The sequence below is a fragment of the Lampetra planeri genome, chromosome 36 (assembly GCF_965212315.1).
Source record: "Lampetra planeri chromosome 36, kcLamPlan1.2.h2, whole genome shotgun sequence".
Classification (NCBI taxonomy): Eukaryota; Metazoa; Chordata; class Hyperoartia; order Petromyzontiformes; family Petromyzontidae; genus Lampetra; species Lampetra planeri.
This window is the reverse complement of record NC_136142.1, coordinates 490,439-518,083: the sequence shown is the minus strand read 5'-3', so window position 1 is coordinate 518,083 and position 27,645 is coordinate 490,439. Positions and strand designations below refer to the sequence as shown.

General features: G+C 55.1%; 2 protein-coding genes across 9 annotated transcripts; one reads left to right on the top strand and one right to left on the bottom strand.

Moving 5' to 3' along the window:
- The first annotated feature begins 66 nt into the window (after positions 1 to 66).
- On the top strand, positions 67 to 19,783 carry LOC144730646 (acetylgalactosaminyl-O-glycosyl-glycoprotein beta-1,3-N-acetylglucosaminyltransferase-like). Of its 3 annotated transcripts, XR_013587829.1 has the most exons (4): positions 67 to 192; positions 13,062 to 13,133; positions 14,700 to 17,781; positions 18,552 to 19,783. XR_013587829.1 is itself a non-coding variant. In XM_078611292.1 (3 exons), the coding sequence occupies exon 3, from the start codon at positions 14,701 to 14,703 to the stop codon at positions 15,853 to 15,855; it is 1,155 nt and encodes a 384-aa protein (XP_078467418.1). In that variant the 5' UTR covers positions 67 to 192; positions 13,062 to 13,133; position 14,700; the 3' UTR covers positions 15,856 to 19,783. The 3 variants fall into 3 exon arrangements, 2 of the variants coding, with proteins under 2 accessions (XP_078467418.1, XP_078467419.1); XM_078611292.1 differs by having other exon boundaries at positions 14,700 to 19,783; XM_078611293.1 differs by lacking the exon at positions 67 to 192 and adding an exon at positions 231 to 245 and having other exon boundaries at positions 13,063 to 13,133; positions 14,700 to 19,783.
- An 888-nt stretch (positions 19,784 to 20,671) lies between these two features.
- Positions 20,672 to 27,381, bottom strand: LOC144730647 (inward rectifier potassium channel 13-like). Of its 6 annotated transcripts, XM_078611297.1 has the most exons (4): positions 26,223 to 27,381; positions 25,308 to 25,547; positions 22,888 to 23,379; positions 20,672 to 22,092 (listed from the first exon to the last, which is right to left on the bottom strand). In XM_078611297.1, the coding sequence occupies exons 3-4, from the start codon at positions 23,357 to 23,359 to the stop codon at positions 21,494 to 21,496; spliced, it is 1,071 nt and encodes a 356-aa protein (XP_078467423.1). In that variant the 5' UTR covers positions 23,360 to 23,379; positions 25,308 to 25,547; positions 26,223 to 27,381; the 3' UTR covers positions 20,672 to 21,493. The 6 variants fall into 6 exon arrangements, with proteins under 6 accessions (XP_078467423.1, XP_078467422.1, XP_078467424.1 ...); XM_078611296.1 differs by lacking the exon at positions 25,308 to 25,547 and having other exon boundaries at positions 26,223 to 27,380; XM_078611298.1 differs by lacking the exon at positions 26,223 to 27,381 and having other exon boundaries at positions 25,306 to 25,725.
- Between the last annotated feature and the right edge of the window lie 264 nt (positions 27,382 to 27,645).

Below are 27,645 nucleotides of genomic sequence, written 5' to 3'. Positions count from 1 at the left end.
GCAGTGGGGGAGGGGTGGGAGGGGGGAGAAGGGGGAGGGGGCAGTGGGGGAGAAGGGGGCAGTCGTTGGGGGCGCGGCGGGGGATGCGACGTCGTTTTTGTTCCCTCGGATCTGTCGGAGCTTGTCGTGGAGTCCGCGGGGATCCAGGCAGGGAGAGGCGGCCACCGGCTCGGAGGGAGACACGGAGACACGGTGAGGGGGACGCGGAGACACGGGGACACGGTGAGGGGGACACGGAGACACGGGGACACGGTGAGAGGCGCGGGGACACGGTGAGGGAGACACGGGGACATGGCGAGGGAGACGGACTCGAGGCGGGGAGACGCCTAGTGGCGCTGGGGGAGACGGGGAGAGTCGAGGCCCTGCCGGGGGTCCCGGGACAAAGACGCGGAGACTCGGGGCGAGCGAGGCGGGATGAGTGATATCACTCGCACGCACACGGGGGGGGGGGGGAGAGAAACGCCCTGGCGCTTCCTCGCGCCCGCGGGCCGATGCCGAATGAGAGAGAGGGGGGGGGCTCCTGGCGGTGTTAGAATGAGAGGGGGGGGGGGCTCCTGGCGGTGTTAGAATGAGAGGGGGGGGGGCTCCTGGCGGTGTTAGAATGAGAGGGGGGGGGGGCTCCTAGAGGTGTTAGAATGAGAGGGGGGGGGGGCTCCTGGCGGTGTTAGAATGAGAGGGGGGCGGGCTCCTGGCGGTGTTCGTACTCGGGGCACGAGTGAGCGCTCCTTGTACCCGTGTCTGTGTGTGTGTCTGTGTGTGTGTGTCTGTGTGATGCGTGTGTGTGTGATGCGTGTGCGTGTGTGTGTGATGCGTGTGTGTGTGTGTGATGCGTGTGTGTGTGTGTGATGCATGTGTGTCTCTGTGTGTGATGCATGTGTGTCTCTGTGTGTGATGCATGTGTGTCTCTGTGTGTGATGCATGTGTGTGTGTGTGATGCGTGTGTGATGCGTGTGTGATGCGTGTGTGATGTGTGTGTTGCGTGTGTGTGTGTTGCGTGTGTGTGATGCGTGAGTGATGCATGTGTGTCTGTGTGTATGTGATGCATGTGTGTGTGTGTGATTCGTGTGTGTCTGTGTGATGCGTGTGTGTGTCTGTGTGATGCATGTGTGTGTCTGTGTGATGCATGTGTGTGTCTGTGTGATGCATGTGTGTCTGTGTGATGCATGTGTGTGTGTGTGTGATGCGTGTGTGTGATGCGTGTGTGTGATGCGTGTGTGTGATGCGTGTGTGTGATGCGTGTGTGTGATGCGTGTGTGTGATGCGTGTGTGTGATGCGTGTGTGTGATGCGTGTGTGTGATGCGTGTGTGTGATGCGTGTGTGTGATGCGTGTGTGTGATGCGTGTGTGTGATGCGTGTGTGTGATGCGTGTGTGTGATGCGTGTGCGTGATGCGTGTGCGTGATGCGTGTGCGTGATGCATGTGTGCGTGCGTGATGCATGTGTGCGTGCGTGATGCATGTGTGCGTGCGTGATGCATGTGTGCGTGATGCATGTGTGCGTGTGTGATGCATGTGTGTCTGTGTGTGTGATGCGTGTGTGTGTGTGATGCGTGTGTGTGTGATGCGTGTGTGTGTGATGCGTGTGTGTGTGATGCGTGTGTGTGTGATGCGTGTGTGTGTGATGCGTGTGTGCGTGTGATGCGTGTGTGCGTGTGTGCGTGTGTGCGTGTGTGCGTGTGATGCGTGTGTGCGTGTGATGCGTGTGTGTGTGATGCGTGTGTGTGATGCGTGTGTGTGTGATGCGTGTGTGTGATGCATGTGTGTGTGTGTGATGCGTGTGTGTGATGCGTGTGTCTGTGTGATGCATGTGTGTGTGTGTGATGCATGTGTGTCTGTGTGATGCGTGTGTGTCTGTGTGATGCGTGTGGGTGTGATGTGTGTGTGTGATGCATGTGTGTCTGTGTGATGCGTGTGTGGGTGTGATGCATATGTGTATGTGTGTGTGATGCATCTGTGTGCGTGATGCGTGTGTGATGCGTGTGTGTGTGTGATGTAGCTGTGTGTGTGATGCATCTGTGTGATGCGTGTGTGTGTGTGATGCGTGTGTGGGTGTGATGCATGTGTGTGTGATGCATGTGTGATGCATGTGTGTGTGTGCTGCGTGTGTGTGTGTGTGATGCGTGTGTGTGTGTGATGCGTGTGTGTGTGTGATGTGTGTGTGTGGGGGAGCGGTAGTGTAGAGGTTAGCGCGCCGCGCTACGAACCCGGCGGCGACCCGAGTCACATTCCGCGTTCACGGCCACCACCAGTAACGAGCATCTGAACCCTTACCAGGCCCTCCCCGAGGTAGACTCGACATCAAATGAGTCCCTGGTGCCACGGTGCCTCAACATTGCCACTTGGGATAATAAAAGTCGGCCGGGCCTGGTACTGGCCACACGCCACCGCCACCGTCCCCTCGTGCTCCTCGCAAAAAGTCTGTGATGTCGACTGTGTGTGTTGTTGTGTGTGTGTCGATGCGTGTTGTTGTGCGTGTGTTGTTGTGTGTGTTGTGTGTGTGTGTGTTGTTGTGTGTGTTGTGTGTTGCTGGTGTGTGTTGTGTGTGTGTTGCTGGTGTGTGTGTGTTGTGTGTGTGTTGTTGTGTGTGTGTGTGTTGTTGTGTGTGTGTTGTTGTGTGTGTTGTGTGTGGTGGTGTTGTGTGTGTACTCGCAACGTTGGACGGGGGGCTGTGTGTGTGTTGTGTGTGTGTGTGGTGGTGTTGTGTGTGTACTCGCAACGTTGGCTGTGTGTGAATGAGCGGATATCGGAGGGATACGAGGCCGCCATCAGCGGCCATGGCCGATCCACTGCTGGCTGCAGGTGGTCTCCGCACGTGTCTGGGACACGAACGGGTGGGCAGCGGAGCCGAGTTACATTGCCGCTCATCGTGATGAATAATCCCAACCGGTCCTGGGCCGCCCCTAGGTCGACTCGGTCTTAAATCAGTACCTGGTGCAGGGTGAAACAAATACAACTTGCAGGCCGTGGCGATGGCTGCAGAATTAATCGGCGCTCTACAAACCGCATTCCCCCCACAGTCCGTGTGGCTGTAACGGGGATGGTTGTCTTTTTCATAGTAGAAACATACAGGGCGTGTCCCTACTCCAATAGCTACTATTATCAAACTATTCATGTTACAATATGACAACTGGCGACCAGAATACATGCTTTTAATTCCATTCTCATCTGGCCGCATGGTGTGATGTACCATCCACTCTGTGGCCTCGCTATGTGTGTGCTATGAAGAAGGGACATTGCCCGAAACGTCGCCTATTATGTATTTCGTATTCTTGGGCGACTGTGTTGACTCCGATCGCATGTCGCCGATGAACATTCGTCTCGCTGTGATGTCGCTACGACCATGGCCTCTGTTGACGGTGAACGTCACTCGGAGATTGCCGTACCCATGGTGAACATTCTGTCCACCAGACTCGCACCACATTCACACCAACACTCACCACACACACCACACTGCCTGTCACACCACACCCACCACACTGTCACACCACACTCACCACACTCACACCACACTCACCACACTGTCACACCACACTCACCACACTCACACCACACTCACCACACTGTCACACCACACTGTCACACCACACTGCCTGTCACACCAACACTCGCCACACTCACCACACTGTCACACCTAACTCACCACACTCACCACACTGTCACGCCTAACTCACCACACTCACCACACTGTCACACCTAACTCACCACACTCACCACACTGTCACACCACACTCACCACACTTTCCACACTGTCACACCACGCTGCCTGTCACACCAACACTCACCACACTCACCACACTGCAGGTCACACCACACTCACCACCCTCACCACCCTCACCACCCTCACCACACTGCCTGTCACCTGACTTCTCTTCCTGCTTCCTCCCTCGCACTGCTCCACTTGGGATTCCCTCCTCCCATCATCGGCTCGTTCCCGGGGCTCTCACAACAACACCGTGCCTCGATTGAACAAACGCGTTCACTCTTGTACCTCAAGGCTTGTATCGTGCTGTGCGTTGTATCGCTTCGGCGTCGTCAAACTCATCATCGTGCTTCTTACACAACGCCACAAGTTGAGCTCTTGGCAGGATTGGCATCTTCTTTTTGCCTAAAACGGGTGAAGTCCGAGCGATTAGACCCCATCACTGGGGACGTCTCTCGCCACCACCCACGCTGCGTACCCCCCCCCCCACCAGAGAGAGAGAGACGGGAAGGGCGGTCGCCAGTGAACGCCCAGCTCCAGCAGCAGCTCACCAGCAGCACCAGCACCAGCAGAATAAGCTCACCAGCACCAGCAGCAGCTCACCAGCATTGGCTGAGACTGAACGTTGAGACCGGTGCAGAGTTTAGCCTCTTTTTCTTTGACCCAATGCTGCTAAAACTGTCATCATAGATGGCCGTGTGGCCGATGGGAATGTGCGACATTTCTTCAATGTAGTTTTTCACGATGTGGATGCAGGCTCGGGGTGGATGCAGGCTAGGGGAGGCGGCACATTGTATATTTATCTTGTGTCCCGGAGGGCGAGCTTGTTGTCACCCACGTGCCCAGCGTGCAGGCGACGAGAGATGGGGAGTAAAATAAAAATAAACGACAGCCTTGCCACGGGACAAAGAGACGGAGCCGCTCTGTCGAGTGAGCGCCGGTTAAAGGCCGCCTTTGTTTACCCGGTGCTGATGCATTACAGAGCGCACCAGGTACTCATCTAAGGCCGCGTCGACCCAAGGGAAGCCCAGGACCTGTGCACTCGCCACTGATGTTACTAGGGCTGGACCCGGGTCGCCGTGTCCCTCGCGGTGTAGAAAACCCTCGTGCCACCGCTCCCATTCACACAACCCCTGCACCACCGCTCCCATTCACATAACCCCTGCGCCACCGCTCCCATTCACACAACCCCTGCGCCACCGCTCCCCATTCGCAAAACATCAACGGCCGCCGTTCGCCACTAACTGACGGTGACATCTCCAAAGCGCTTGTGCCAGGTTAGGTGCACTTTGAGGCCACGTGAAATAGTCGAAGGCTTGATGACAGGAGGTCATGGGACGGACCCGATTATGGGTTGCCTAACGTGGCAGGCTAGGTGCAGGAGATCGGATGACAGATGCAGCAGCTGTTACGGGTTGACTGACAGATGTAACGTCGGTGCTCCGACTGTGCCACAACGCCCACGTGGTGCCACGTGGTGACCGAGTGGAAATGTGGCAATTCGCCAGCCGCCCTTGGGCCGCGTGGCGATTTCCGCCACTGAGACCACCACCAAGTGGGACGCACGCTGGAGCTTTGCGCCCATTGGGATCGGTTCCTGGTCTGCACTCCGGGAGGGGAGTCGCACTCGGCACACCACATCGTGTATACTTCTTATTCTTTGGGTCTTTCGGTAAAGCCACGTAGATAGAAAAATAATAAAACAGCAATCGTCAGCCGGTGATAAAATATAGCGGGAGAGCTGCTGCAGCAGCAGGATGTTGTAAAGGTTGCAGATGGGTTTAGCCCAAGGGTGAGTGGGCGGGGCGAGAGATGTAATTTGCGTGTACGAAGCTGTGGAGGTGGCCATTGCATTGTGAGAGATTGGCTGTCGTCGTAAGAGAACCGACGTAACGGTGGCTGTGTTAGTGAGACATTTAGCCTGTTAATGTAAAGACATTTAACCTGCTAACGTAACTCTAAGAGTTGGAATTTTTTTTCCTGCCTCAGTAGCTCTCCCGCTATATTGTTTCACCTAATGACGATTGCTTGTGTTGCGTTCAAAACGTCGATGATATTTTTACTTTTAATTATTTTTATACCTACGTGGCTTTACTAAAAGACCCAAAGAATATGAATTCTTGCAGTCACGAAAGCTTTAAGTGAAGATGTGTACTTGTGTTTATGGCTACTTCCAGTCACGTGCTACCTCCCGATTCAGCGACAAATGAAGCCTCCCGGCGCAGTGCACCGCTGCCCCCGGACGCGAGCCGTGGTTCTGACGGAACACGGCTCGGACAGACACCGTCAGAGTTCCAAGTCTCGGGCTTGAGCCTCACTCGGCAGTGCGGTGACATCGCCGCTGCACGGCGCTCATCATGGCGCTCGCTGTTCGGGTATCGAGCCGAGCAGGAGAAAGAGCACTCCGGGTTTGCGCGTGGCGTGCCCCCCGCGTTCATGAGATCCAAGCGCGGTGTTACTCTGGGGGGGGGGGGGGGGGTTCCGGCCACGCGCAGCTCCCTTGGTGCGCCTTCGAGAGCCGGGGGCCGTGCCCCCTTTTCCACTGCCCCCCCCCCCCCCCCTTTAGACCAAGGGTCAGAGCCAATATTGGTAGCAGCTAAGGTAGCAAAACTTACTCGTACCGTTATATTACCCTTTAGACCAGGGGTCCTCAAACTTTTTAAACAGGGGGCCAGTTCACTGTCCCTCAGACCGTTGGAGGGCCGGACTATAGTTAAAAAAAACTATTAACAAATTCCTATGCACACTGCATATATCTTATTTTGAAGTGAAGAAACACAACGGGAACAAATACAATATTTAAAATGAAGAACAAGTAAAGTTAAATCAACAAACTTGCCAGTATTTCAATGGGAACTATGGGCCTGCTTTTGGCTAATGAGATGGTCAATGTCCGGTTCCATATTTGTCACTGCTAGTCGTAACAAGTGATGCAAGTGTGCATCCGTTAGTCTAGATCTGGTTGGAGATTTCAAATGTTTCATTCTGGAAAAAGTTTGTTCACAGACATAAGCGCTGCCAAAGATGGTTGCCATTTTGAGTGCATGGTTCCTGAGATGAGGATATGTCTCAGAGGGGAGAAATGCATAGAAATTATGAAGGCTGCTTGACTTGAATGCGTCTTTCAGAGAGTCACAATTCTGCAGTTCAGCCAGTTCCATTTGGTAAATTGTATCCACATTTTCAATGTCAATAGAAAATGGGTTACGGAAAAGCTGTATGTCCTGTTCAAGGAGATGAAGCTCTTTAAATCTAAATTGGAACTCATTTTGCAATTTTTCCAGTGAATCCACACATGTTTTGTTTGGGAATGCAACCAATGGTTTTTCCGCTAACAGATTTTGAGTTGTGGGGAGATGGCAGAAGTTTTCCTCCTTCACTTGTTTGATGAGGAGGCCTAATTTTACTTCAAATGCTTTGACGTGTGATTGCATATCACAGATGAGCTTCCCCTTTCCTTGAAGTTGCACATTGAAACTGTTGAGTAGCTCTGTTACATCTGTCAGAAAGGCAAGGTGCCATTTCCATTTTGCATCATTGAGCTCTGGTACTTCTTTGTTTTTTGAAAACAGAAAAGCTGTAATCTGTGGAAGTAAGTCATAGAAACGTTTCAAAACTCTCCCTCGACTCAGCCAACGGACTTCTGTGTGGTACAGAACATCTTCATAGTCAACATTTAGCTCAGACAGAAATTCCTGAAATTGTCTGTGGTTTAGTGCATGAGCTCTAATGAAGTTAACAGTCCCACTTCAGTGATTTACTACACAGCGCTTGTTGGTGGATGAGGCAGTGTATGGCTATTGGATGAGAATGGTTATGTTTGTCCATCTCTTGGTTAATGCGAGCAATTACTCCTTTCTTAGACCCCACCATGCTAGGAGCACCATCAGTTGTCACACTGGCTAGTTTAGCCCAGTTCAGCTCCAAACCATTCACAGTTTGGCAAACCTTTTCATAGATATCCTCTCCTGTAGTTGTTCCTTTGATGCTTTGCAGTGCAGCAAGCTCTTCTGTGACTTCGAAATAGTCATTCGTCCCACGAATAAAAATTAGAAGTTGTGCAGAATCACGAACATCATTGCTTTCGTCGAGTGCCAAGGAAAAATAGGAAAGTTTTTTTGTGGAGTTTTGCAAATGCTGATGGAAATTGTCTCCCATTTCTTCAATCCTCCGTGTAATTGTTGGTCCTGAAAGACTCACTGTACTAAATAAATCGGCCTTCTCTGGACACATCTCTTTGGCAACAGAAAGAAGGCATTCTTTAACAAATTCTCCCTCCACGAATGGTCCTGCAGTGCACGCTATTAGCTCGGCAACTTGAAAACTTGCTCGCAGTGATGACATATTTAGCTGCTTCTGCTTCACAAAAGTATTTTGCTGAGTTGTTAATGTATTTTTCAGTTTTAATATTTTATCTTTTCTCACTTTTCCGACCAAACAATCATATTTATCTTTATGTTGAGTTTCATAGTGTCGACATAAATTGTATTCTTTGAACACAGACACTATATTCTGGTATATCAGACACACAGCTCTTTCCTTGTACTGCATGAAAAAGTAATCATAAGTCCACTGTTTTTTGAATATCCTACACTCCGAGTCAATTTTTCTCTTTCTTGACATCATTGTTTCCTAGGGAGTCAAAATTGCTATTAGTAAAATACCAATATATATACAGCGCTACAAAAACAATATACCAGCAATAACTTTGCCCACACAGAGACATACAGACTGCACTGCCCATCAATGCAGTCTGATTGGGGGAACTCCGCTTTTACCCCAGGCTCACACTGGTGTGGGTGCCATTAAAAAGTTAATTACACCTGCAGTTTTGTTCACAGATCGCAGTGCGATCTGCGAACTCGCATAGGAATCTGATCGCATGGGGGAGAAGACCCATGCGATCCAATTCCACTGCAGGAAAAAAGAAGGCACATGTGCCTTTTTTCTTCCGAATCTAATGCAAGTTCAGCCATACAAGCATATGGCTGAACTCGCACTGCTCAGAGATCGCAACAGTATGAACCGGGGCTTACACAACATACAACATATAACCTCATAATTGAATAGCAATCAGAATATAAATGCACTTACTGTCATTTAAATTGGGTTTCCTACTCCTCGGCTGTCTGTCACTGACCAGCACGGGAAAACAGCAGGCAGCCCCTCCAGAGATCAGAGATCACTCTGTTATTACCCCTCTATCATTTACTCAGCACACAGGAATATCACTGGGAGTGGAGCCGAGGGGCAAGTGAGGGAGCTGAGGGAGGGAGAGCCAGTCAAGCACAGCCAGGGGAGGGCTGGCAGCCTTAGGCCTCGGGGGCAAGTCCAGTCAATTGGCCCATTGAACCATTCACCAGCGCAGCCCAATGAGTGCCCACCGCCGCAGCTCAATCATTGCCCACCGCCGCAGCTCAATCAGTGCTCACCAGCGCAGCCCAATCAGTGCTCACCAGCGCAGCCAAATCAGTGCTCGCCACCGCAGCCCAATCAGTGCCCACCACCGCAGCCCAATTAGTGCTCACCAGCGCAGCCCAATTAAAGCTCACCAGCGCAGCCCAATTAGTGCTCACCAGTGCAGCCAAATGAGTGCTCACAAGCGCAGCCCAATTAGAGACCATGGGCCGGATAAATGCCCTCGGTGGGCCGCATGTGGCCCGCGGGCCGTAATTTGAGGACCCCTGCTTTAGACCAAGGGTCAGAGCCGATATTGGGAGCAGCTAAGGTAGCAAAACTTTAGTCGTACCATTATATTACCCTTTAGACCAAGGGTCAGAGCCGATATTGGGAGCAGCTAAGGTAGCAAAACTGCAGTCGTACCATTATATTACAGAATTTAATAATCCTACTAATCTCAAATAATTTAGGTTTTGTTTAGGTTTTATTTTGGAGCGGGTAAAACCCATTGGGCAATAAATGCAATTTTTTTCATGGGTTATCGGTTACACAAATAGAAACCTGGTTACAGCAACAACAAAATCACCAACACGGAGCCAACGGCACACATGGCTTCCACGTGGTTTACTTTCATTGGCCGATAAAATGATTTGCATCCACGAAAGTGATGCTTAGTGGGGGGCATAGCGGGGGGGGGGGGCACAGCGCATTTGTCTGAATGTGTGCACCCTCATGGCACACTCACCCCTCGTTTCCATGAACACTTTGCGAGCGAGGATTGTGAACATCTCCTGATCCTCGCTCTGTACGCGTTCTGTCTGCACGGCACAGTATTTATCTATTTATTGACCCCCAAAATCCGGAAATCTGCATGGGTTGCGGGGCGCAGGAGTTTAAAGAGTCGAGGAGCAGTAGGAGGAGCGGTGGTTGGGTGGGAGGGTGGCGGCGTGGCGCGCGCTCCCTTCTGAGCCAGCCCCACTCGGCTCACTGCCGCTGCGTAATTTCCACGTCCGTGCTCTTCAAGCGCTCCGCAGCGGTTTGAGTGAAACTTGGAATCAAGCGGCAGGGAGCACGACGCGGCCCACTGAGGCAGCTCCGCTGCGGTGGACTCGGCGTGGCCGGTGCCCCGAGGGAGGAGGAGGGGCGGTGGGGCCTGGCTGCTGTGGGGCGAGCATTGAGCTGACGCTCCGAGTAACAATTTACGGAATGTTAGATTTTTTGGCTTGTTAATTAATTATTACTTGTTGGTTCTTTCGGTAAAGTCACGTATAAAGAAAATAAATTAAATAATAGAATACGCCGTTTCCATTGCAACACAATCGTCATCAGGTAGAAAACAAACCTAGTGAACATAGAAATACAACGCAATACAACACAGAGAGTCGGCTAACACAACAGTCAGCACCTTACTTGGTGGTTACGTTCTTCCAAAAATTACTAAATTTGAGAGAGAGACAAAACACAGACACTGGGACACACAGATGCACAAGCAGAGAGAGACAACACAGAGACACAGAGAGAGACACACAACACCCACCCCCCCCCTCTCAGTCGCTTTAAGGCCTCGGCACAGAGGCGTTGGGTCTCTGTGTGTCTATGTTGTGTGTCTCTCTCTGTGTGTCTCTGTGTTGTCTCTCTCTGCTTGTGTGTCTGTCTGTGTGTACCCATGTCTGTTTTCTCTCGCTCTCAAATTTAGCAATTAATTTATTTTCTTTCTACGTGACTTTACCGAAAGAACCAAAGAGTAATTCCTGCAGCCACGAAAGCGCCAAATGAAATAAAGAATGTATTCAAATGTAAAAAAAATTACCCCCAAAATAAGTGGGCGAATTTAAGTCTCTTCAAATCGAGGTGCAGAATCGATGCACTCGTCTTAATTAATTAGTCTCAGTGAGAACACATAATCATTTCTCAGCATCGCTAGTGATAAATGATTATCAAACCAGGCAGGCAACATACCTCCTCTTCACATTTATCTTGCCACATGACAAGAAAATAGTTTTGTTAGCACATTCCATTGGTCACACGGCCTTCCGGGAGTGAATTCTATCAGCAAACTTGCTTCAAATTGAGCAAAACTGGTTTTGACATTGAGAATATGTTTCCCCTTTTTTCTGGCAACAAAACAGGTGTTGAGATGCTAAAACACCAAACTGAAACCTTTTACAAGGAATCATGTCTGCATTGACCATTATTATTACTCTGATAATGCTTGTCTTTGTGCTGAACGCCTTTTGGCGTCTTCTGGTCTAACACCGTTTGGGACTAGGCACAAAAGAAAGCTGTCTCTGGTGTGGACCAATCAGTTTCAAAGACAATGCATTTATTATCAGAGTGTTTTTTGTTTGCATTCTGAGCACAAGTATTGTGGTTAATGCAGACATGATTCCTTGTAAAAGGTTTTTTGTTTAGTGTTCAAACATCTAAACACCCATTTGTTGCCAGAAAAAAGTGGAAAACCTATTCTGATATTTAGGTACTGGCAAAGGAGGTCCCATGATGGTTTTGACATTCCTTTCAGCGTCTCATCAGAAGCAGTTGGGCTGCTTGAACCATTGCTGCCCAAATGGTTGGATGTTTATAGAAAAGCGCCATTTCTGTTAGATATGGCTGCTAGTTTGACACAAAACTCCAATACACAGCAGCAAACAATAAATGGCGCCATTGTGGAGACGATTAAAAACAAACAGAAATCCTTCACACGTCAGTTCCTCCACGTCAAACGAGAAACATTTTTACGCGATTTGAAAAGAGGGAATCTTGTGTCCTAGCGACCGGAGGACTTTGTGGCGCCGTGCGGAGGGCTCCCTGCGACCAATTCCGAGCGTGGCGCGGACGGCCGCCGGGGATCCCGCGGGGGCAGCGCCGGTGGTGGTGGCGGCGATGGTGACGGTGGTAGCAGCGGTGGCGGTGGCGGCTCCGCATGCGAGACCCCTTGGTGCGTTGCCTCGTTAAGCTGTTGCCGCGGACACCGAACCAGATGCCCGGCACAGCGACGCTAATGATTGCCAGCAAAGATTTGCGTCAAAAACTGGGACCCTTAACTAACTGGGGGGTCCTCTCCTATAAACGTCTGGCAGTTCACCAGCTTGGTTCAAGCGAGCCGCCTGACTCTGCTGATGAGACGCTGAATGAGTTCCAAATCATTCATGCACCCCGTTGCTGCCTTGCGTTGAAGGCCTTGGGTCGCTTGTAAATTGTGAGTTCTTTAAGCCAGATTATGTTATTTATTGCTTTCCAGGGTTAACGTACGGGTCCGAGTTTTTTGCGTCTGTCAAAGGCTACTCACAATCTCGTTCAGATTGTCTTTTGTCAGTATCAAGGTACAAGATGCAATTAGCTCACGTGACCAAACTAGCGTGTGACGCGCCCTGCAAACCGACGACAACGCATTACAACCGCAGGAGAATGCGTCGTCGTCAGATACGCGACGTGAGAAACGCAACTTGAATAAATTGGCTCGTGCGGATTTAATTACGGACAAAAAGTGTTGCGTTGCGTGTACGCCTCTCGGCCTGTCTGTTCCCAAACTGTGCCGACTTGCCCCTCGCGATGAGCTCTCTCTCATCGTCTACTCATACGAATGCCGGTGACGTCATCGCTGCCAACAGGGCGATGGGAATCTCTTTACCTCAAGACGATGCCCCACCACGCTCTGGGCACACGGCCTCCACACAAGTCAAGCGGCTTGCCCTGTGATGGGTCCGGCCCCCAGGGAGTCGCGGTCTGCAGTGCCACCTGCGGCGGCATCGCTCGGCGGCGGTTGTTTCGCCCGCTCGGCAGTTTGTTCAATGCTGCAAGTTTGTGTTTGCGATTTCTGTTTCATCAAGAGCTTGTTCCGCAGGTTGTGTGTGTCATTGCTGCTGGGAGGGCTTCATGGTTATTGTTTACTCGTAGCTTATATCAGGGTTATACAATTTTTATTCGTGTGGTGCAATGCGTGCGTGCGTGCGTGTGAGCAGGCGCCGTGTCTCCCTGGAGGAAGGCTGCTGCAGGGCACTTCTAATCCCACGCCGCCGATCGCTTCCAACGAGGTTCGTCGTCAAGAGCGTGCTTCAGCGTTGCACGTGCGCTGGAAAACGCGTCGGCACCTGGGAAGCGGTGGCGTGGAGATGCGGTGATGTCACCCCGAGACGCCGGGACACCGTGTGCCAGCGTCCTAGCAAAGCAAAGCCAGCATTAAAAATAATCTGCATCTCGTGTGCATTACACGGATGGTCATTGAGAAATGGTGCCAGCGTAATTACCACGACCACTTACGAGCGGAGCTCGCTCGCATGCTTAGAGCCAGGGACTTGCCTGGCGCTGTGCCTGCGGGAAGTTCTTTGCAGGCGAGCCTGCTGCTTCAGGCCGCTACTTGTCTGACTGACGACGGTAAATCCTGCCGATGGGAGTCGAATGTTCTGTGTGTCATATTTCAAATTGGTTTTCTCTTTTTTTTTAATTAAAACAACTGAACGCTTGATCATTAATGATGATCAATGCGAAGGCAGTCCGGGATCGGTAGATGGTACACGTGGCGCGTGAGTGCGCATCTGTCACTCGCTGCATCTCACTCACGGTTCGTCGTACGGTAATGACGAACCCGTCAAACAAAAGCATTTCACGGGGAAAAAGTCGTCGGTCCACTTTAACAACGCTCTTTCACCCGAAATGGATAAAAATCACGTCCGATCCAAAATCAGTAGGAGCCAACATCTTGCGGAAGGGTGCCGCGGTGTTTTATTGGTAGAATCGTCCAGGAGTGCCCCACGCTTGACCTCAGCGTTCCCTTCAAGCCTCCGGCTTCGCCGTGGTCAACGTCACCCTGCGGGGCCTTGGCGTCAAAATCTGGACATCTCCGAAAAAGAGCTTCATAGCTCATCGGATTCCTCCAGTCTAAATGCAGATTCTGATCCCTGCGCAGCACGAGCGGTCACGACGTATCCCACACGGGCAGCGCCGGCAGCGAAACGAAGAGGCGGGCGAGATGGGGCGCGTTTCCAAAGTGTAATTTGATAACGAAGCCGACAGAGCAAGTTGCCTAGAGAAAAAGACGAGCGTTTAGACTGGCGCTTGTCACCGTCCCTCGCGTGGGGATTGGAAACATGGACTTGGCTGGAAAGTGCACGAAGCGGCGCGCGGAGTCACACGCTTGAAGGTTCGCCGAGACGCGACGAGAGGGGGACACGGCCCTGCTCGGCGAGAGGCTCCGCGCGTGCGTCCAGGACGTGCGGCGGCACGCGGCGCCGCTCCGCACGCCGCCGGGAGGCCCCGCGCTGGCCGGGGCTCGCGGGCGCGCGGCGCTGCGTTTGCGTTGCCGTTTCTGTCTGTGTGCGTGGGGCTCCGTCGCCGAGTGTCACCTTCCCCGCGCGACCGGTTCTCGGGAGTAATTGCCATGTAGTTTGATCCGTGTTTGCCGGTGGGAGGAAGCATGCGTGTGCCCCATGTGTGCCCCATGTCTGCCCCGTGTGTGCGTGTGTGTGCGCGTGTGTGTGTGCGCGTTGCCTGTGCGTGTACGCCCGCGTGCGCCCGTGTGCGTGCGCGCAGTAGAGCGTTTGTGCTGGAGAGTGAACCGGTATGAGACGCCTGCTCACCCGTGTGCCGTTCCCCGCCGGCAGAATGATCACCCTCACCATCCTCGCCAAGCTACTGCTGTCCAAAGAGGCGTCGTTCTTCTTGCTGCTCCTTGCGGGCTTCGGCTTCCTGGTGGTGTTCGTGACCGTCGAGCACCCGAACGGGCCGAGCAACGTGGCCCTCCTCAACCTGCCGAAGTTCTCCGGCGACGACGCCGCCGCCGCGTGGAGCGCCGAGCCGCCGCTCCTCGACCCCGAGTGCTTGCCCAACGACGGCGTCCAAACAAAGTTCGCGAACTTTGCGTGGTTCCCGTCGCACATCCAGCAGTTCCTCACCTACCGACACTGCCGCTCGTTCCCGCTGCTCGTGGACCAAGCCGACAAGTGCCGACGCGATGCGGCCGACGGGGAGCGGCCGGTGCTTCTGCTCGTCATCAAGTCCCGGCCGGAGCACTACTACCGCAGGATGGCGATCCGGCACAGCTACGGGCAGCAGCGCGAGACAGGCGGCGTGATCGTGCGGCGCCTCTTCATCATGGGCCTGTCCCCCAACAAGGACTTCCGGAGGCTGGTGCGCTACGAGAGCGCCACCTACAAGGACGTGCTGCAGTGGGCATTCGACGAGGCCTTCTTCAACCTGACGCTGAAGCAGGTGCTCTTCATGGCGTGGTTCCAGCGGCGCTGCGCCGACAACGCCACCTTCGTGTACAACGGCGATGACGACATGTTCCTCAACACCGAGCGGCTGGCGTCCGAGCTGCGGCTCCTGCCGATGAGCGAGGACCTCTACGCGGGCCTGGTGATCAAGGACACGGAGCGCGTGAACACGCGCATGAGCAAGTACTACGTCCCCGAGGAGATGCACAGCAGCAACGCGTACCCTCCGTACGTCAGCGGCGGCAGCATCCTCATGACCGCGGCCACCGTCAGGAGGTTCTACGGCGTCTCGCGCGAGATGGAGCTCTACCCGATCGACGACGTCTTCTTCGGCTTCTGCGCCAAGCGGCTGGGGATCGCCACGCACAACCACCACGGCTTCCGGACGTGGGGGCTGCGGTCGCGTGGCTTCCTCACCGGCCTGCTGGGTGACCGCCTGCCGGCGCCGTGCTTGCTGCGCCAGATGGTCGCTGTGCACAAGTTCAAGCCCAAGGAGCTGCTGCAGCTCTGGAAGCAGCTCCAGGCGACGACCGAGGACTGCTGACGGCTCCACCTCCACCTCCCCCGTTCCTCCCCCCCCCAGACGTGACCGCCGTGTTTGTGAACTCTAGGTTTTGCGAGTTCTAATTGTCGATGTTGGAGCGCGCTGGCGCCAGAGTGGCTGTCTGCACTGCGCGTGGTCAGGGTTTGTTGTCGTCTGCTCTCTGCCGCGTGCTGGCTCGGCGACTTGTCACTACGGATGCCAAATCGGCGATGGCTATGCGGGGCGGGGGTCGTGCGTCTCCGCGGTTTGTTCCGATCTCGTGCTGTGCCGCGTCGCCAAACGCGCTCCGACGCCGTGCCCCGGCACCGGTGGAGGCGCCGGCCGCGGTAGCGGCGCGTGGCAGAGCGCTGCGGTGAACTCGCCGATCCCGCGAGTCTCCCTGCACGCGGCTTGTGATGCCGTCGCGGGGTTGTTTGAAGCGGGCTGCCGTGAGCGCGTTATGCAGGCACGGCGGCCGTGGCTCTTTGTGGCCGCAAGAGTCCCACGGCGAGCCGGTCGCGTTACCGAGCGGCCCCCCGAGTGGCCGCGAGTTCCTCGCCTCGCGTGGCGCTCTGACCCTTAACCTGCGTTCATCCCGAGGCCATGCACGGATTCCTGCTGCTTGGGTTTTAATTTTGTTTTTGAAAAACGATTCCTGAGCAAAGGCCCAAAACGTCAGGTGGCCAGCAAAGGACGGCACCGTCGGAGCTGTGGGCACCCGACGGGGGAGACGTCGCATCTCCGCGGGATCTTGATTTGAAGCTTTCGGGACTGCAGGAATCCATACTCTTTGGTTCTTTTGGTAAAGTCACGTGGGTAGGAATACGTTACTCTATTGTATTTTATTTCTACCTACGTGACTTACCGAAACAACCAAAGAGGATGGTTAGGAATAGTTGTTTCGACAGCGCAGTATTTTTATTTCCAGCCCGTGGGGGTGGGGGACTGGAGTTTGCTAGGACGGAGGCGGTGACGATGAGATTATTACGCGCGATCCGTGACGCGGGGTAGCGGTTCGCGCTCCGCCGCCGGTCGACTTTGCGAGGACGAAGGTTACGCAAAGTTGCGGCGGCCGACGGGAGAGATTTGCACAACGTCTGGCCACTGGAAGGACCCGGCGCGACGCACCGTTCTCTCCGCCCGTGGTCATCGTGCGGCCGTCTGTGGCCGAAGAGCGATGCCCACGAGGGCCGTGGTGCTGGGCGAGGCGCAAGCGTCCGTGCCGTCGGTGGGGGCCACGCCGCCGGCTTCAGTGACCGCAAGTGGAGCCGGCATGGGAGCCGGCTACACTCCTCTGACAGAGGCCGCCAATTCCACATCGATTCGCATGTGGGATGACTTGGTTGCGTTTTTGTAAAGATGTGTCCATTTTTTTCCAACCTGTCAATGATTCCAACCATATTGTAGTTGAACAAATGGCACAACAGCCCTCTGTCGATCTACTGCTGGATGAGGGCATCCCGTGACGTATCGTCCTTGGGCATTGTTTGACCATACTTCACCACGCCGATCAATGCGGGGGTTGGTGAAGAAGGTGCTTGTTCAAACAAAACCGTGGATTTGTAAACCCATGATGTGGGGCACAGTCGGCGGCATGGTACCAGCCAGCGAACCCCCGCGGGGTCACGGTCTCCCGCCCGCGTGGCGTGGGATTACATCGGTTTGTGGCGTTTGCTCAGTTACCATGGCGACCGGACACGAGGCAATAGTACAGTGTCACAGCGCGCATTCAGCCATCGAGCAGATGCACGCAAAGCAGAGCGAGGCCCGGGGACGGGGCGCCGCGCACGGTGAGAGAGGGGCGGCACGGCTCGCGCTCGCAGCAAGGCGCTGCTGCCGATGCGCGCTCACGTTTGAGCGACGCGATCAAAGTAAGCGTGCACTGGGAGGGAGAGGCATGGCGATGGAGCGGTGTAACAGGTTGTGGCGAAGCCCGCGTGCGAGCTGGCGCAGGCTTGGGTGGAGGCCTTCGTCCAGCAGCGCATTGAGCATGGCTGATGTTGACGGTCAGATAAAAGCACCGTGAGGGTGGTGCCAAGCGGTCGGCTGTGGTCACGTGCTCCGGCAACCGTCGTGGATTGAGCCCTTGTGTGAGGTAGCGCGCAGAAATTGGTGACGCGTGGCACACGGGGAGTGGTGGGTGAGCACACAATGTCTGTGGAAGCGTGACGCTGCGAGTGTACGACGGTGGTGACTGTGGTGACGGTGGTGGTGGTGGTGATGAAGGCCCATGGAGCCCCTTGCGTTTGTCTTGTTTATTGACTTCATCGTTTCACGAGATTATTTATTTGCATAAAAAAAAATCCTCATAGCGGTTGTTACACGGTAATCATGATTTTAATTTGTAACGTGATTATTTACATCGCTCAGGGTCTCGATGTTCAACCTCAAAAGGGGACGAGGCTTTGATCGTAATTTACACGCGGCAGTTAATTAGGTCAATGTGCAATGTGGACCTTGCACGGCTGAATCTCCTACGCGCGTTTGAGACGTACCCTGTGTTGCCTGGCACCATGTCCCGTTGATTTGCCCAAAAAGCCCCTGGGGCGAAAACGTCGGACGTGCCGAACAACACGCGGCAGGAGCTGAGAAGGCGTCGGAGAGCAGCAGGGAACGGCGGCAACCAGCCCAGCGCACGGACGCTCCGTAGTCATGGCGCCATTCGCAATCCTGACACGGAGTGTTCCAAGCGAACGGGAGGGGGATGATGGATTAAGGCCTCGTGGATGCTTTGTAGAGTTTCTGTAACGTTCGTTCATATGGTGTCCGTGCTAATCGACATCTCGACAGTCGCTTGAAGAGGATGTGAGCGAGAGGAGCCCTCTTCGCCGTTCAAGCGCGGACGGGGTTTGAGTCGTGCCCTTGCAGAGCTGTCCCGCACAGCGTCGCGGCCCGTGCCGCTCGCCGTGCCACTCGCCGTGTCACTCGCCGTGTCGCTCGCCGTGTCGCTCGCCGTGTCACTCGCCATGTCACTCGCCGTGTCACTCGCCGTGCCACTCGCCGTGCCACTTGCCGTGTCGCTCGCCGTGTCGCTCGCCGTGCCACTTGCCGTGTCGCTTGCCGTGTCACTCGCCGTGCCGCTCGCCGTGTCGCTCGCCGTGTCGCTCACTCGTGTCACTCGCCGTGCCACTCGCCGCCGTGTCGCTCGCCGTGCCACTCGCCGTGTCGCTCGCCGTGTCGCTCGCCGTGTCACTCGCCGTGCCACTCGCCGTGTCACTCGCGTACTCTCGAGTCACCGTTGTGGCAAAAGTCACATCGGCTAAAAATGTTAAACGCCACCTGCCCTGGTGACGAGCAAAGTCCGCGGGCTGCACGCCGATGCGGAGGGCTCGCGGTGCTGGGCAGCGCCGTGACTCTGCGGTTTTGATTTTGCAAATCGCCAGATTGTCTGGTACAGAGTGGTGGACCACGGCAATATTTTCAGGGTTGATGGTCCATACGCAGGACGTCTGGAGTGCACGCTTCTGGGCGCCGTGGCGAGCTGTACGGCTCGGCAGAGGAAATGCACTCGAGACTTTAAAGAGACGTGCTGACGACGCACAACTCCGTTATTTATCGTGAACGAAGGTGAATCAATCGTCACAGCCTAGGCAGGGCCCTACTCCTCTTGAGCTCGAGGCCCAGGAGCGGTAGCGGCCTTTGCTCGTGGTGATGGAGCCAGACCTGGCCAATGCCGGTCATAGCGAGCAAACGGTCCAGGCTCGCGTGAAGCCTGCCGGGCCCCACGGCTCACCGACTCTGCGAGTGTGACTGTAACCCTCCTCGACAATTCCTGTGACCTCAGCTATGTTCTGATTGTATATTTTTTATAGAGATTTTTTTTGTCGATTTGTACGCAGTGTTACATTATTATTGAGCCTGAGTTTGCTACTTTTTTGTACGGCAATGTACATGTTTGGCTCTTATCGTTCGGCCGTAATAAAGGTGAATGTTAACGTGGGAGATTAAATCGCCCTCCGTGCCCTGTGGATGCCTTGCTACGTGCTTGTGAGCCATACGTTTTCACGTTCACATTTTACTTCTTGGAATATCTCACGCGGATAACCCCGTGGGAAGGAACTTCCACGGTGCCCGGGGGCGCTCCATCGTGGCGAGTTCTCCTGCGCTGCGTGACATCGACTGCCCGCCAGCGAGTCGTCACACCCCAGCCTGCCCACGCGCTGCTGCGTCGCGAAAGGTTTCCGGCGACGCCACGATCGGTCACCTTGCCGGAGGGAGAGCGACGCGCGGATGCGTGTGGGTGATTCTTAGCCGTACCCGGACACGCCGGTGGGCGTCTGGACACCGCTCACACCCCCCCACCCCTCACGATGAAGATCCCTTCGGGGTCACGTTAAGATACACCTCCACCCCAGCACAATTAGGACCCCCCCCCCCTGGTGTTTTCCACAGCGAGCCAGGGCAGGCCGGCAATTACGGGCGCGAGGCGCTCCTTCGCACGTGCCCAGGTGATTTCGGTGAAATGTCACGAATCGGGCTCCCAATTAAATTCATGAGCAGATCAACTCTCCAACGTAGTTTGTCGCGACACCTCGTGGCCGCAGAGGCAATCTGCACCCATGATGACGATGAGGCCTGCACGGACAGTGGATCGCGCATTCTTAGTTTTGATCGGCTGCACGAGGCCGCTGTCCGCTCAGAAACGTCGTTCCGCACCGAGACGCCGCCATTCCACTTCCCGGGAATCTGCGGCGCACGGGAGCCGCGGGTCTGACGTCACAATTGGGGTCGACTGCGCGTCACGAATTCTCCACTCGACTTTCTCGCGCGCCGCCACGTGGTGCACTGCTCACTTCTCTGCACCCATTCCCAGTCAATGCACGCCACTCAAAAGCCGTCATAATCGAAGTCTTTTAATTGTAACATAATGTGTGCATTTCACGTTTTTATTTAAGATTAGACGTGCGCTTTTCTTTTGCAAATATGCAAATTGATGTGTATGTGTGTTGAACTTCTTTCGCACCGTACATCATGAATCCGCTGCCTTGACTGTGAAGTGTGGCAGTAATGTGGGTTCCGTGGAGTTGGCATCGTCATAAATGTTGCACGAGTGACTTATGAATGCAGTTTTTAAATTATCTGATGTAATGAAACCTTAAGTATAACCGTAAACATCAGCCGCCAACCGTGGCTTTTACAGAATTTATTTATAGTTACAGAACTCGAAATTAGATAAAAAAAGGGCGGCCAATGGATTTATTTAATTATTTGATCCCCCTCCCTCCCAACGCCCTCCCCCCACCACGCGCGAGGATGTGTGGCTGAGTGTATGTCTGTGTGGATGAGTGTATGTCTGTGTGGCTGAGTGCATGTCTGTGTGGTTGGGTACATGTCTGTGTGGTTGGGTGGATGTGTCTGTGGCTGGGTGGATGTCTGTGGCTGGGTGTATGTGTGGTTGAGTGTTTGATGTGTGGTTGGGTGCACGCACGGTGCCATGGTGAATGTTGCTCAACGTGCCCATCTCTGCACCTGCATTCTCAGAGTCCTGGCAGCTCGCACGTGACCAGGTCATCACATCGACAGCCTCTCGCTCTCCTCTCTATCTCTGCATCTGAGTTGCCGGATTGAACTTGACCGCCTCACAACCAAGAGAGCAATCGAGAGACAACGCCGTTGATGTTTTTGTTCGCTTCGGTCGGTGCCGTTGTGGAGGAGGTCCTCACACCGTCTCGTCGCCGTCGAGGCCTTCCAGGGCCACGCCGTCGACGCCGTGGCTCGCCGTCTCGTCGAAGCAGGCCATGTTGGTGGCGTACGTTCCGTCGGGGCCCAGCGACATCACCGGGCGGAAGCACGCGTCGAGCAGAATCTCGCCGCGCACGTAGGATGTGCGCTTCTGGAAGATCTGCCCGCTCCCCTCTTGCATGGCCTGCAGGAAGACCACCAGCTCGAAGTGCTCGACCGGCGACTTCTCCTGCCCGCACGGCTCTCGCAGCAGCGGCAGCAGGGGGCTGTCGGGGCCCAGCTCGTGGTGGAAGGTCAGCGGGAAGAGGAAGTAGGGGCAGGGCCGGGCCCCCAGCCGGTCCAGCTGGAAGTCGACGGCGCTCTGGCGGAGCGGGCGGCCCGGCCGCGAGCGGTAGAGCACGGCCGACACGGCCACGTCCAGCAGCGCCGACGGGCGCAGGTTGGCGACGCGGAACGCGAGGAGGCGGCGGCGGGGGCGGCGCTGATCCCCGCGGCCCCCCCACACCACCGCCGCGCCGCTGAAGCGGATGGTGCCGGCGCGCAGCTTGGGGCGCGCGATCTTGGCCACGAACGCTCCTGGGGGCGGCACGGGGCGGATCAGCCGGCGGGGACACGGGGGAGGCGGGGGACACGGGGGAGGCGGGGGACACGAGCTTGGGCTGCACGGTGACCAGGCAGTACAGCGACAAATGAAATCCAACTTTGTTGATCTGCATTACCCCCTCACAGGCGAAGGTTATCTCCGGGTCAGCAGGCCAATCGATTCTGAGCCCTGTCACAATGCAGAACGCTCCTGAAAAATAGTCCGAAGACTAAAGAAGACTAAAGGCTTCCTGAATGGGTAAAAAAACTGAGTTATTGTTTTTATTTGCAGGTATACGTCGTTGGGAGTAGAGGAGGGTGGAGGTGAATCTAACGGTGTGGTTCTACTCCTTTGCTCCCACGCCCATGATCTCTGCCTTCTCCGATCTGCACTGAGACCAGAGTGGTGAAGTATGGTCAAACAACTCCCGCGATCGCCATAGCGTTGGGAAGGCCCTCATCCAGCAGTGGATGACCAGAGGCCTCTCAAATACGACAATCGGCTGTGTCGGGTGGAGGCGGGTGCACGACACACGTTTTATTCACGCGGTGCGACCCCCGCATCTATTACGAATCGTCAATCGATTCACGAGTTAGAGGCACAATGCTGCTCATCCCTAACATTCCCCCGAGCACTCGCGTCCACGGTGCGGCGGGCACGTGTCGCGTGCGGCGGGCGGGCCGAGTAGTAAAGCGAGACGGGAGCGAGGGTCTCGAATCCAACCCGCTTCCAGGATCGTCCGGGTCGGCGTGGGTCCGGCGCGGACTGCAGCACGGGAGGAGCCCCACCTGTGATGAGCGCCTCCGTCATGAGGCCCAGCAGCATCTGCACGGCGAGCAGCACCACCCCCTCCACGCAGTCCCCGTTGGGGTACATGGTGCCGTAGCCGATGGTGAGCTGCGTCTCGAGCGCGAACGAGAACGCGGCCGTCATGCTGCCCATGTACTTGACGCAGACCGTGCGGTCGGGTGGCGGGTCGTCCGGGTCCACGTCCAGGTCCCCGCGGACCAGCGCCAGCAGGTACCACAGGCAGCCGAACAGCAGCCAGCTCACGATGAAGGTGAGCGAGAAGACGAGGAACATGTAGCGCCACTGCATCTCCACCAGCGTCGTCCAGATGTCGCGCAGGTAGCGGCGCAGGTGGCTGGGCCGCGTGCTCGACGCGAGCGCGCTGCTGCCGTCTTTGTTGACGAGCCGCTGGACGGACGAGGGCGCCCCCATCGCCAGCAGCTCCTGGGTCGCCGGGTCCTCCTTGTCCATGGCGGCTCCTCGCGCGACTCCTGCAGCGGCACGCAGCACGCAGCACGCAGGTGCCCCGCGTCCGTGGAGTGTTAGCGAGCACCCATTCAGGCCGGTGCCACCACCACCACCACACCCATCCAACTTTGTCTCTCCATCGATGTTTTTGCACCAGCTACTCCTTTAAGGTCGAGTCACCCTAGGAGATGCCCCTCGACAGATTCATTCATACCGCCATCGGCACCAGTAGCCAGGCTCTATCCAATGCTGGATGAAGATACCACCACCACCACCATCTCACGGCCTCGTGAGGAAGGAACCCATCTCCTGCCCTGAGCCCATCTCGTGGCTCCATCTCTCCTCGGGAGGGGACTCCTCCTTTGTCAGCCTCGAACCTCAGCCGACATCCTCTCCCCAATATCGATGTCACTGCGGTGCCTTCGTGTTGCAGGGATGGTTTTGTACCGTTTAGTTTTTAGTGCAATTTAATTTTGGGACAGTGATCTCTGATATAAATGAATGCAAACGGCGTCACAGGATTCGTCACGCGCAATCTGCACCAAATTGCCCTCATTGCTTCTTCCCCGCAGATATAAACCGCGCTGCTCGAGGACTTGGGGCGGCGACTGCTCAGAATGTGCGAGGGGAGAGTAACGAAGTCGACGAGCAGACAACGCGCGTCCCTCCCATCGCTCTTCCTCCACATGAACACACACACACACGTGTCTGCGTTGCGCATCGCATGAGCCATACGGCCATCTGGCAGTGCATCATTTCAGCCGCACAAGCAAAACTCTTGGTCGGTTTTCACATTCAGTGTCTCACCGGCAGCGCGGGGCTGCGCTTGAGCCTCGTTCGGTGAGACCGTGGCGAGCGGTGGGACTCGGGGCGTCTTTTAGTCCGACCCACAATGCGACGCTCACCCCCCAGCGTCGTTTAACCCCCAGAGGGACACACACTGAGAGCAGCAGAACCCTCTGACACCATATCCCTCAAAACACTCGCGACTCAATTGCAGAACTCTCCTTCCTGGCAATAGCCGAACATTGCAACGTGCCCCCGTCCTTAAAACAAGTCCGGAGACGTCATGGGGCTCCCATGGATAAATAATCGGAGTCGTCGTTGTGCAAGGTGGGGGGGGGGGGCGAGAGACGTGTGTTGTGTTCCCTTGGTGAGCTGTGACCCTCAGCAGGGACATTGCGGTATTTCTTGTGTGTCGTAAGACTCGGGGACAGGCTTATCGCCAGCGTCGTTGGATTGGACAATAAACATCGCTGCTCAGCAGAAAAGCGGAGCTGTGAGAAGTTTGTAATTGGAGCTGACCCGGTTTCTCCAAATCCACAGCGCCTAGAAAATGCAGGGAACCAGCAGCATGGCGCTGTCCCATCACGGCTGATGACTTTTGTTGTTGTCGTTTTAAATGCAGTTGCTGAGCACAGGTCCCAAAGGTCCAAAACGTCTGGCAGCCAGCCAAAAACAGCACCATCAAAGTTATAATAAATACGAATGTAAGACGCTTTTTTTGAATGATTGTGCATTGGCAACACTCATGTCTCAGCAAGAAGTACCTGGTTTCGATTGCAGACTTGGGCGACTGTGTGTGGAGTGTGTCCTCCGATTGTCCTGCAGTGTGGCTGTGCGAGTGAGTGCGGGTGTGGAATGGGAGTGCTTTGGTTCGCGGCCTGCGCTTCAAACTGGGGACCCGAGTTCGATTCCCACTCACAGCCAACACCGGTGGCTATTATCTGACCCAGTCATGGAGCAGCACTCGGATTGGTGATACTCCAAAACACACCGGGTTACGAAGTCGCCAGGAGTAGGCAGTACAGCAAGTGGGTTTGGGAACGGGTTCACGCGGGCCTCTACGTGTGGTGGGTGGTGTTCTCCGCCGCATGCCAGACACCCGCTAACGGTAACAAAAATAAGTAATTTAAAAAGTTACATTATTCGCACACACAAACACACACACAGGCGTCCGAGTTGGGGATTGTTGTTGTTGTTGCCCGTGTCACGGAGGGTGGAGCGGGCACCGGGGCGAGACGCCTCCTCTCCCCCCTGGCGCCACTCCAGGGGCGGCGTGGGGGCTGACCCCCCCCCCACGCGACCGCCGTGGGTGCAGCTGACCTCGCCGTCCCAGGCCACAGCGCAATAAAAGTAATCGGGCTTTGTGGTGATTGGTGCCCGAACCCGTCTTGACCTCCAGGTTAGGCTGCAGGGTGCAGGGTGAAGTCCAGAGAGCAGCGGACACAGATAACGACGTGAGCGGCGCGGAGTAGGTTCGGGGCCCACACTGATCCCCTCAACCATAATCTCAACCAGATTCTCAACCAGATTCTCAACCAGAATCTCAACCAGATTCTCAACCAAACCCTCAACCAGACCCTCAACCAGAATCTCAACCAGACCCCCAACCAGACCCCCAACCAGACCCCCAACCAGACCCCCAACCAGACTCTCAACCAGATTCTCAACCAGACTATACTCTTAGTTTTTTTCGGTAAAGTCACGTAGGTAAAAACTAAAACAAATAAATTAAATCACGACGTTTCGGGCGCAACACCAGCGTCCTTCTTCAGGTGGGGACAACATAGCGAAAGCACAACCAGATTCTCAACCCCAACTCTCAATTAGACCCTCAACCAGATTCTCAACCCCAACTCTCAATTAGACCCTCAACCAGATTCTCAACCCCAACTCTCAACCCCGACTCCCAACTCCGACTTGACCCCGATTCTCCCAACTCTGACAACAATGGGAATGGAACTCAGGTCGTTGGGACACTGTCACGATCAGAGGTGCCACACTCGGACGTGATCACAGGTGTCACACTCAGACGTCATCACAGGTGGCACGCTGAGACGTAATCACAGGTGACGTCACATACCTTCACTCGGCGCCGCTGGGAGCTGCAGGTGCGGCGAGCGATGGCAGCGCGACCACCCAGAAACGAGGGCCGCTCCGTGCAGCGGCCTCCTTTATAGCTCTCCTCCTTCACCTGCGGAGTTCCCTCCCAGCCACCGACCCGCAGGGTCACCATTGGTGGACCGGGGTTGATGATTAACGGCGATCAACCTCCAGCACCGCGCCTCGGGAGAGCCCAGGGTCAAGGCACCGTCTCGCCGCGGGCCGCGGCTTCTCGATCTGACCCAAGCGCATTCTCTGCGCTCCCTGCTTCGTCTGCTGCTGCCCATGTTGCCCGTAGCTCCTTGCCCCATCGGTGTCAGTGGAGGCAGCGAGGGTTAGTGGATCCCACAAATGTTACAAAATTTCAGTCGTTGGCTCGCCAGGAGAAGGCAGCACGGACAAATGTGGACGCCACGTGTCCCATCTGTATGGGATAGAGTGTTGTCCCCTCGCACGAGTGGGTTGTTCCGACTGCTCCACTTTCCTCCCACATGCAAACACGCATTAATTGTCTGAAAACATCTTCATATATAGAGGACTGCAGATCTTGAGTAATTGTTGGTCGCACCAGATCACTGCCTGGCTACCTTCCTGCTTGTCTGTAGTTCCCCAGGGATTGGAAAATGCAATTTCATAACGACCCTCTATGAACTAGACTCGCACGTGAAACGTAACACAATCTCCAGCGTCGTTGTGGAGGATGTAAGTAAGACGGTCGACGAGCCGACATCACGCCTCCTTCCCGTACCTCTCCCACCACATGACAAATAAGAGTTTCACACGTCGAATGGCCTGCCTGCTGATGAGACACTGAATATCGAGTTTTGCGCGGGTTAAACCATTGTTGCTGAAAATGTGCATCCTAGAAGGCTGCGCGTGAATGAGATGTGCACAAAAAAAAAGACTTTCGTTTTTTAGATAAACACGGGCAGGAGGTGAATTGGTTGCTTATTGATTTTATTTAAAATGTTACTTGCGTGGTAAAGGTCAGCAGTTTACTCATCAACCGGCCGCCAGTGGTGAAGTGTAACTCATGAATGTCGCTCATTGCTCAATCATCGCAGGCGCCTACCAGGGTCACCCTCCTTTGCACCGCGGACCAAACTGCTCAGGCCAATCAGCACCGCGCTCTTCTCTGCGTCCTGCCCCCCCCCCCAAACACGTAGATGCCGCGTCGTGCCCCCCCCCCACACACGTAGATGCCGCGTCGTGCCCCCCCCCACACACGTAGATGCCGCGTCGTGCCCCCCCCCACACGTAGATGCCGCGTCGTGCCCCCTCCCACACGTAGATGCCGCGTCGTGCCCCCCCCCACACACGTAGATGCCGCGTCGTGCCCCCCCCCACACGTAGATGCCGCGTCGTGCCCCCCCCCCACACACGTAGATGCCGCGTCGTGCCCC

Coding starts and splice junctions, on each gene's coding strand:
- LOC144730647 (XM_078611297.1), bottom strand. CDS start 23,359: ATGGACAAGGAGGACCCGGCGACCCAGGAGCTGCTGGCGATGGGGGCG. Junction 22,093..22,887: donor GACGGAGGCGCTCATCACAG/GTGGGGCTCCTC, acceptor TGCCGCCCCCAG/GAGCGTTCGTGGCCAAGATC.
- LOC144730646 (XM_078611292.1), top strand. CDS start 14,701: ATGATCACCCTCACCATCCTCGCCAAGCTACTGCTGTCCAAAGAGGCG.